The 10,956-nt window shown below is 34.8% G+C and overlaps 1 protein-coding gene across 1 annotated transcript in view; it reads right to left on the bottom strand.

The window, feature by feature from the left end:
• Window positions 1–10,688, bottom strand: part of LOC107664623 (nucleolar complex protein 3 homolog) — an 18,541-nt gene extending 7,853 nt beyond the window's left edge. Inside the window, exons 1-12 of the mRNA XM_016455236.1 lie at window positions 10,553–10,688; window positions 8,598–8,665; window positions 6,916–7,126; window positions 6,704–6,830; window positions 6,411–6,568; window positions 5,848–5,904; window positions 4,899–5,029; window positions 4,655–4,816; window positions 3,188–3,281; window positions 2,932–3,107; window positions 2,711–2,839; window positions 1,331–1,462 (exon numbers count right to left, since the gene is read on the bottom strand). Coding sequence (XP_016310722.1) covers window positions 1,331–1,462; window positions 2,711–2,839; window positions 2,932–3,107; window positions 3,188–3,281; window positions 4,655–4,816; window positions 4,899–5,029; window positions 5,848–5,904; window positions 6,411–6,568; window positions 6,704–6,783 — 1,119 coding nt within the window. The 5' untranslated portion in view covers window positions 6,784–6,830; window positions 6,916–7,126; window positions 8,598–8,665; window positions 10,553–10,688. The remainder of the gene's footprint in view (window positions 1–1,330; window positions 1,463–2,710; window positions 2,840–2,931; window positions 3,108–3,187; window positions 3,282–4,654; window positions 4,817–4,898; window positions 5,030–5,847; window positions 5,905–6,410; window positions 6,569–6,703; window positions 6,831–6,915; window positions 7,127–8,597; window positions 8,666–10,552) is intronic.
• Window positions 10,689–10,956: the final 268 nt, after the last annotated feature.

Here is a 10,956-nt window from a genome sequence, read left to right on the forward strand (position 1 = left end):
AGGCAGAAGCTGCGATTGTCATGCGTATCTTTCAGTGACGCACGGTTCTGTGATCAGCAGTAAATCTCCATCCAAAGGCCAGAGGGGGCTCTCGCGCTGAAACTCCAAATACGCCTCGCAGAAGAAACCCAGAAAATGCTGAAATTCACTGCAGCTGAATAAACAGAAGATCCAACTGCTTTCATTGATTCAACGTGACTAATAAAAACACGACTACGGCAATATACGGTTTATCTGAGTTCTTATTATTATAATTTTCATTAAAATAAAGTATATTTATAATGCAATGCCTTTATCACTGCTTAAATACTATGAAATATGTTGCGTGCCTTATTCTGTGTAAGAAGCCACATCATCTCACAGAAGGATTTATTTCAAACACTCGACTGACGTTATGAAGTGAGTTTGGAGTAAAAATATGTTATTAAATGTGGTATTTTCACATGCTTTCAGATGGAGCAGCATTTACTACACAGAGTCGTAGTTCACTGAGAAGCTATGCAAACAGCTGTCATTATCGCGAACGATTTCTTCGATTTCAGAATCGCGCAATAAAATCGTCTGAGATTTTTTTTGCGTAACTTGTCAGTGAACTACGGCTACGTGTAGTAAATTCTGCTCCATCTGAAAGCACGTGATGATGATTTTCTGCTGATTACAGAACCGGCATTACTATCAAAATGCGCATGACAATCGCATTCGATTAATCGTGCAGCCCTAAAGGTTATTATAAAATATTTAAATATACACTACTGTTCAAAAGTTTGAGGTCAGTAAGACTTTTTTAATTTTGTTTTAAAGAATTGAATACTTGAATTTGCCAATGCAAGGCTGCATCAAATGATATGATAATGTAACAAAAAATATATTTCAAATACAAGCTGTCCATTTGAACTTTATATTCATTAAAGAATTCTGACAACAAATGTATCATGAAAAAATATTACATTTCCACAAAAATATTAAGCAGCACCGCTGTTTTCAACATTGATAATAATAAGAAATGTTTCTTGAGCAGTAAATCAGCAGATTAGAATGATTTCTGAAGATCACGTGACACTGAAGACTGGAGAAATGATGCTGAAAATTCAGCTTTGATCACAGAAATAAATTATAATTTAAAAATGATTAAAATAGAAAACAGTTGTTTTAAATTGTAATACTATTTCACAATATTAGGCTAGTGTTTTTACTGTATATTTCATCAAATAATGCAGCCTTGGTGAGCAGAAGAGACTTCTTTCAAAAACATGAATACATCTTACTGACCCCAGACTTTTGAATAGCAGTGTAACTTGAGAGAGTTAATAACATTCAGCTCAGTTCAAACCTTCCGCTGCATCCTGGACAAATTAGTCCTCTTCTCCTTGAAGGACATGAACGTCTTTTTGGGCGCAGTATCTTCAGTATCTCTCTTCATTTCCACTTCTTTGATTCTCAGACAGAGGAGACAGTTCAGCACCTGTGCAAAAAACACCATTCAAAACACATGCCATAAATCATCACAACTTAATGCACGGCTAAAGTCACAGTTTAATAATGATGCTGTGACCCTTGCAGATTTTTTGTCTGATATGAGCCAATAAAATCAGAGAATTCATCAGAAGTGCAACTTCTATGAACTATACTAAACTTTAATGTTCAGATTTTTTTATATATATTATTTGTGTCATAAATTTAAAACCCATACCAGCATTATTATAGCTAACGAAAACTAAAACCATAAAAAAAACCAATAGCATTACCTGATATAAAATAAACTTTAACTGAAATAAAATAAAATATAAAAAAATGTATTTAATTTTAGCTAGTTGCCAAACCAACATCTCATTTTCATTTAGTTTAAATAAAATGAATAAAAATTCTATAGACATAAAATTGACAAAACATAAAATTACTAGTGCTGTCAAACGATTAATCGCGATTAATCGCATCCGAAATAAACGTTTTGTTTACATAATATATGTGTGTGTACTGTGTGTATTTATATAATGTATATATAAATACACACACATACAGTATATATTTTGAAAATACTTACATGTATATACGTTTACATTATTAAATGTCATATTATATATAAATATATTTAATATATAACATATTTTTCTTAAATATATATATACATGCATGTGTTTGTATTTATATATACATAATAAATATACACAGTACAGACTCATATATTATGTAAACAAAAACATTTACTTTGGATGCGATTAATCATTTGACAGCACTACAAATGACTAAAACTTTAACTAAAATTAAAATGTAAAAATAACAAATTCCAAATAATAATAAAACTGTATTAATAAAAACTATATATATTATTAATATATATTAATTTGATATATGTTAATATATACGCACACATTTTATTATATTATTATAACTATATAATAAAAACCAATAAATAATAACATCTCAGTGATATAACCAAACACAAGATTTTTAAAGCTTCATAGCTTACTGAAATTCATGAATATTCACAATATTAAAAAATAAAGTAGAACAAGTCAAAATCTGACCATATTCTTTAACTGAAAGAAAAGCCAAAACGGTTTACAAGTTTTCAAAAGTAAACTGTCCCTTTTAATAAAACAATTCTCTGTAATGAAAGTTTATGGTGAGTACATTTTGTCTGTTTGTCGTGTTCATCATTGACAGATGAGGCAAAACTTGTTTGCTCTTCAGCACAATGTGATGGTTGTACCTCAGGTTTGACGTTGTAGTTCCTGCCCTTGACCATGCCTGAGATGACCTTCACCACCGCCAACGAGGCCTGACCCAGCTTATCCTGCTTCAGCAGTTTGCCAACGGCTTCACAACACACCTCAGATACCCGAGTGCCAAACGACAACATCTAAGTGATACTATCCACACGCAAACCTCAAAATGTTGAGTCTTTCCAGCAAATATTGCTAGCAGACTGACCTTCCTGATGGGGCTGCTCATCAGAGGCAACACCATGACGATGATGTTGTTGTGGAAATTGAAGTGTGGCAGAGCTACCAGCAGATCACAGACGCACTTGATGGCCACTTCAGCAAGACCTTTATAACTCTGAAGAGACACGGCTTGACTTCTCTTCTGCTTCTTCTGCTTCCAGTCTGAAACGGCATCAGATCAGATGGACGTGATGAGAATGAATGGGCTGATGGGAAGGCAAAAGCACAGAGCAATGATTCACCTTTGATTGTCTGTTCCAGATCTTCCGAGTAAAACTTATACTGGCTGACGAGACCCTCCTCAAACTCCCTCAGCTGCAGCGTCTCTTTTTTCACCTGGAGAAGAAAGGAAGATGTTCAAATGGGTCATATGATACATTTATTTCTTGCATTTTAATATTGCCATTTTCTCAGGGGTCCACGCAACCAAAGAGTTAACTTCTGATGAGCCTTTTTCACTCTCAGTAACTGTCAGAAACATTCAGGTCAGTTTTTGCTGCTGTGCCTTATTACAAATAATCAGAGACCTTTTCAAAATGAAACTTCAGTCCAATTCTAATACAAAGAAACCGCATAGAATTTGGCAGATTCACCCATATTTCACTGTAAGAATTAGCCTGTCCTGCTTTATATTTTAACATCTGCAGATCATATTAAAGACTTTAAGACCTTTTTTTTCTAAGACCTGCACAAATAAAATTAATACGGAATAGTAAATCCATACAATCTAACACATACTGTGGGTTTACGTACTGATATATGAACACATATTAGAGGTCGATCGATATTGAATTTTGTCCATACAATAAATGTGTTAAAATCTCTATACTGAACATGATAATGGTGTTAAATAATGGCAGCCCAGGGGGAAGACATGAGTTTATGTTGAAATAAATACCTGATACTGTAACCCAAAAATACCAATAATAACCAAAAAAAAAAAAGATTAAGCATTATGCAGGACTTTTAATTCAAGTCGTTTAATATGATGCGATTTCAATTTTTCCTTTCTCTTTGGAGTGTTACAAGCTCTTGGTGCATAAAGAAGATCTGTAAATTTTTACTTTAAACCGCATAAACACATTTCATTACACCAAATACACAAAATAATGTTCTTTTTAGCAGCATCATATGACCCCTCTAACTAATTAAAAGGCTGAAATACAGAAGGACTCTTATTTTGAAATGTCTATGTTTTACTACTTCCAGCTGCTCACTCTAAAAGATGAGGGAGATAAAATATGCACTCTTACAACCATCTATAACATATTAGATCATAAGCAATTGCTCTGAACATGCAATAGCGCAGCGGTGTGATTTTGAGCATGCAGCGCTTACATTTATTCATTAAATCAATCAATCATTTTTTTCTTCTCCAAATTTAAGACCTGCTAAAATCAGAGATATTTAACAGCTTTTATGACCTTAAATTTGATCAAACAGAATTGAAGATGTGGGCACCCTGTCTTTACCACTGGACCAAGTTTCTGTACGCCCAGTAAGCATGAACATTTGGCCAGAAATGTGACAACGTGTCACATCAGAAATCCAAGCATTTCTGGGTCGTTCTTGAAGCTCGGTTTCAAGAAATGCTGTTTTGGACAGAAGCTGAAGTTGCTCTAATAGTTTCAAAATATTTTCAAAGTACAATGAACTCTTTTATGCACAAAAGGTGAAGGAAATTAGGATTTAACAGTGGGGCACTGCACCTTTGTGGCTTTCTCCTCTTCCGTCAGTGGTCGGATTCGATATGACGGCACAATGTCCTTAAAGACCTCGGCGAGGGACACCATGACTAGCTTTCTGACCGTGACGGCGACGCACGGGTCCGTCTCCATCAGCATGGCCCTCAACTCCTTCAGCTTCTTGATCTGAAACACACATGGAATGTCATCATACATGTAACAACCATACAGATCACTTTCAGAAGATGATTGTGAAGGACCGTCTTACATTCACATGTGGATCTGCGAGTACTGCTGATGACAGACTTGCGATGCGCAGTTTCTTCTCCGTCAGTCTCCGAGTACGAAGCTCTAGTTGCTCCTGAAGGGTTAACAATGGGCCGGTCTCTGGTTCCTCCTCTGATCAAATTTAGACAAAATCATCAAAAAAGTGCCATGAATAATTAAAAAAATAAAACAAGTTACATCTCTACAGAAATATTTAAAATGATGCATAAACTTTAAGATTAAGATCTTTTAATGTTTATGAAGTGTCTAATGCTCACCAAGGCTTTTCTATTTGAATAGATTTTAAAATGTAAATTATTCCTGTGATCAAAGCTGAATTTTCAGCATCATTACTCCAGTCTTCAGCGTCACATGATCCTTCAGAAATCCTTCTAATATGCTGATTTGCTGCTTTTATTGTTGAAAACAGTTTGTGAAAACTATTATTTTTCCAGGATTCTTTGATGAATAGAAAGCACAAAAGAACAGCATTTATTTGAAACGGAAATCTTTTGTAACATTATAAATGTCTGTCACTTTTGATCAATTTAATGCTGAATAAAAGTGTTATGGGTAAAGATTTTAGGGTAGTCAGGGAGTTTGAGAGTTTATTAAAAACTAATAAAAAAAATCACAAATGTATACAATTAAAATAAATAATTTTAAAATAAAACAATCAAAATAAAACACTAGAAAAGATTAAATATTTTATTAGTTTACCTGCATGTCATGTAACCAATAACCAACATCAGAGAGCAGTGAGCATGCAAATATGTTGTTAAATTATTGAAATAAATCTCAAATAAATATTTAGCATCAAAAGGATTCGAACAACAAAAAAGTTAGATTTTTTTTCTCCTAAAACACGACATGGCAACACAAACTACTACAGTACTTTAAACACACCCTTGAGATTTCAAGAGGTTACGCTTGAAAAAATCCACACCAACCGTTTGTTAATTCATCCTGGTCATCTGGTTCCTCCTCTTCCTCCGCCTCCGGCACAACTAGAGGAAACAATCAGACGGTTAATCACAAATGTGACCCTGGACCACAAAACCAGTCATAAGGGTCAATTTTTTGAAATTGAGATTTATAAATCATCTGAAAGCTGAATAAATAAGCTTTCCATTGATGTATGGTTTGTTAGGATAGGACAATATTCCAAAATCTGGAATCTGAGGGGGCAAAAAAAATCTAAATATTGAGAAAATCGCCTTTAAAGTTGTTCAAATGAAGTTCTTAGCAATGCATATTACTAATCAAAAATTAAGTTTTGATATATTTACAGTAGGAAATTTACTAAATATCTTTATGGAACATGATCTTTACTTAATGTCCTAATGATTTTTGACATAAAAGAAAAATCTATCATTTTGACCCATACAATGTATTTTTGGCTATTGCTACAAATATACCCCAGCGACTTAAGACTGGTTTTGTGCTCCAGGGTCACATATCATCCTCTCTAGACCCACAGCATTCACTGGTAGTCGTGTTGCGACACACACACCGGGTTTCTCCATGCTCTGAGGGATCAGGCCGCTCTTGTCTTTGATGGGAAGCAGGTGAAGGAGTTCTTTCTGCTCCTCCTGCTGCATCTTCCTGGGCATCTTCTCATACTTCTCCACCGGCTGTTCAGTCTTGCGCTTTTTGGCATGTACTGGAGCGCTACAAAAGAAAAGAGGAGGAAAAATGCTCACAACAGACATCCGCTGGTCACCGAGTATAAAGTCTTGAGAGAAATTAACATCAAGTGATTTAATAACAAGGACCAAAGCATATGTTTTAAACACTGCTGCCTACCATGATGAGATGTCTCGAGTCAGAAAGGAAGCTTTCTTTGCCAAGGCTTTGATCTGTTCTAGATCATCCTCGTCCATCATGTCTACAGGCAGAGACTCCAGGAACTCCTCCTCCTCCTCTTCCTACTCTGTTGTGATACATCAGCATTACAACGCTGTCCCAGTGTTGAGCACAAGAGTTAATGAAAATGATCCGAGAACAGTTTCTCTCACCTGGTTTCTTCTTATAGCGCTCCAGGGGTTTGAGGGTCTTGTGGGAGACATCGGTAATGGCTTGCCGAAGCTTCCTCTGTTCTTTGCGTTGTTTCTTAGCTGAACTCTGTTGCTTAAACTGACAATTCTTCAGTTTGTTTTCTAGCTTCAGATTGCTGGTTTTCAGTCATTTTCTGCAGCTAGGCTTCTTTTTCTTGTTTCTTTTGGAAGCCTTTTGTTTGAAAGATACATAATCACATGATAGAGTACGATGCAATTATACATAAGACATAACGTCTTTATACATATGAAGCAAAATAAAAAAATTCACGAGGCTGACTTGCATAGTACGATATGCCAAAAAGTGATTTTCATTACTGTTTTCCATCAGATAGTCTGCTTCAAAATATTAGATTTTAAATCCTTTTACTCTATTTTTAACTTAAATACTGCAATAACTGAAAATCAGTGTAAAATGTGTTATTTTATAGAGAAATAAATGGTGTTTAGATTACATGCGAATAGTTTAGTACAATGGAATCCCCTCAACATATAATAACATTATTTAACTACTTATTGCTTTCAGTCTAAGTACCAGAGGGTTAACTAAAACAATGAGAGGTTAACTCTTAGTATATATGATATGATATATGACAAGATATACAGTAGGGGGTTGACAAGTATGCTATATATTATATAGTACGACATACTGGTGTTTATACTATGGAAGCCCGTTTCCGCCACTGAATAAAAAATAAAAGAGGTAATTGCGACTTTTTATCTCACAATTCGGACTTTTTTTCTCAAAAAAGTCAGAATTGTGAGATATAAACTCGCAATTCTGAGAACATATCAGTCTTTTTCCCCCCTGAAAATTGGACTTTAACTCGCAATTCAGTCATTCTTGAGACATGGGACAAAACAGGTCCAGCAAGGGTAACTGCTATTAGGTTTAAAAATAAAAATATTTTCAATTTTAAATGTCATGATGGATTAATAATAGAATGTATTTTACACAATTATCACCTTCAATTAAATTTTTTTTCCTCTCACTACATCTAAAACAGTGTGTCCACAGAGAAGGGTTCAAGCATTCATATGCAATAAAATTGATAAAAATGTTTTTTTTAATGATGAAAAAGAGCTTGTTTTGTCAAAAGCAACACTTAATAATATCTCCTATCAAAGCAAGGTTGTTTTTTAATGACACATGCCTGTTTAATACGATTTTAAAGTTGCGTCCCCACTTTTTGTCAACACCGTTAGACATTCAATAAAATGTAATAAAATCAGGGAATATCAGGGGCAGCTGTCACTCTAAAGGACCCAGTGGCGGAAACGGGCTTCCATATTATACTAGTATAGTATGGTAAAGTAGAAATAAAACTAGTATAGTATATAGAAACAATAAAGGGTTGAAAAGTGTAACGTAGTTTGATATGATAGTGTAGGGATTACACTACGATATAAAGTATATGATATACAGTAAAGGTTAGACTAGTATTGAAACGGCAATGTTTTGACTAATACATAAAAAACAAGGGCTGTCAAGTGTTCTTCTTCTTCTTCTTGTTGCTTTATGGCGGATCGCAGACTTATAAGTGCATTACCGCCACCTATATATCTCAAATGTACCATTGACACGATCTACAATCTCCTGATTAACCTACCAACCCACATACAAACACCCTTGATTCTTGTACCCGCTTAGAGTCTTCATAGAGCTTCATCCGGCACTGCGTGTTCAGCTCCTCCGTCCTCCCTCAGCCCTCTTAAGCGGGATTTGAAAGGAGAGAGAGAGAGAGAAGAAAAAAGAAAAGAAAACAACACCTATACCTGCTTGTTCAACCCAGTTCTTCCCAAATACTGTAACAATAATGATTTCATGTTTCTTCCTGGATTTAATACATTCTTAATTATAAACTGCTCACCCCTCTACGCTGAGGAAAAGGTAAGCAAAAATGTATTTTAGTGGTGTTTACACATTTAATGTTAAATTTCATTTTTTATAGCTGTAATGGTTACTGCTTAACACTTTCTTTGTAGGGTGATTTCCACTCTGACCTCTTAAATGTGCCCAATAGGATACTATTAACTGTTTTCTTCTTATCTGTAATGGCATTTCTCCCATCTCTACTTGAAGAGCTGAAACTGGAGAAGTTAGAACAGCTCCACAACAAATTCTTAGGGCTTGAGACTGAATTCTATCCAATTTAATTAAAATAGATTTATTTGCAGAGCCATATACTAAACAACCATAATCTATTATAGATCTTATCATGGATATATATATATAGTTTTTAAAGCCAATCTATCTGCTCCCCATTCCTGGCCAGAAATACTCACATTAACTACTCGCTTACATCTTCCCACCATCTTTTCTACATGCTCTCTCCAGGTTAATCTACTGTCAAACCATACTCCTAAAAATCTTATTGTATATACACGTTCTAGCTCTTGTTTATATAATTTCAACTTAATATCAAAGTCCTCTTCATATATGTAAAAAGTATTATTTTTGTCTTTTCCACTGAAAACTTAAAACCATTTTCCCTTTACCACTTTTCTACTTAATTTAATGCACATTGCATCTTCTTTATAGTATACTCTATATTCTTTCCTTTAAACCAAAGAGCCCCATCATCAGCAAACAAAGACTTCCCCAGACTTGAATTTATCCTTGAAAAAACATCATTAATAATGATGATAAATAACAGTGGGCTAATTACACTGCCCTGGGGTGTTCCATTCTCGATTACGCCACTGGAGGATACAGCGCCACCAACCTTCACCCTTATACTTCTTCCAATTAAAAATTCTTTAATCCAATTGTACATTCTTCCTTTTATACTCAACTTTTCTAATTTTATTAATAATCCCTCTTTCCACAACATATCATACGCCTTTTCTATATCGAAAAAAACAGCGATGACACTCTCCTTGTTTACAAATGCCTTTCTTATATCATCTTCTAAAGATACTATTGAATCCAAAGTCCCTCTTCCCCACCTAAACCCACTTTGATAAGGAGAAAACCAGTTCATTTTTTCCAAATGATATGTCAATCTGTCTGTAATCATTCTCTCCACAACCTTACATAAATTAGAAGTTAAAGCTATTGGACGATAACTCATAGGATTACTTGGATCTTTCCCAGGCTTTTAATAGGTATAATTAATGCTTCCTTCCAACTTTGAGGAAGTGTACCTTCCATCCATATTCTATTGTAAAATGCTAAAATCACCTTCATAGAATTTTCACTAAAATGCTTCATCATACTATAACTTACTCCATCCATTCCTGGAGCAGATTGTTTCATTCTTCTTACTGCATTTCTTAATTCACTCATAGAGAATGGTACCTCTAGCAAATCATTACCAGTCACCTTTTTCCCCATTAAATCTGGATACTCTTTTAACATATCTTTCCTTATTTCCTTACTCTGATCAGTTAAATTTTCTGAACTATTTACTTTTATAAACGTCTTTAAAAACATTTCCACTTTCTTTCCATCCTCCACAGCAATTTGGGCTGTCAAGTGACTCTCAATCACTGCATTTAAATGTAAGCGTAGCAAACCAGAGACATGGCGTACTGAAGCTGCTGATATTAAACTCACTCCCGCTTTAGTTTGTGTATTAATTACAAAATAACTTACCGGGCCCATATTGATCTGTGATTCGACTCAACTATCGATGACGTTTCAAATGTGTAAATCAGTTTAATCCAAAAAAACAAACAAACAAACAAACAAACAAACAGTGTGTATCCTCTCTTCACAGATGCACCACATCGGCAGGAAGCAAACGGAGGGAGATGCTACATGAGTTCCGCTGCCTTTGAGCGCCACCTGGTGAGCTGGAGGAACGAATGCACGAAGACGACGACTTGATCTTAAAGGGGTCATATGATGTTGCTAAAAAGAACATTATTTTGTGTATTTGGTGTAATGAAATGTTTTTATGCGGTTTAAGGTTAAAAAAACATTATTTTCCACATACTGTACATTATTGTTTCTCCTCTATGCCCCGCCTTTCTGAAACGCGTCGATTTTTACAAAGC

Source organism: Sinocyclocheilus anshuiensis, unplaced genomic scaffold (genome assembly GCF_001515605.1).
Source record: "Sinocyclocheilus anshuiensis isolate Anshui unplaced genomic scaffold, SAMN03320099.WGS_v1.1 scaffold287, whole genome shotgun sequence".
NCBI classification, from domain to species: Eukaryota; Metazoa; Chordata; class Actinopteri; order Cypriniformes; family Cyprinidae; genus Sinocyclocheilus; species Sinocyclocheilus anshuiensis.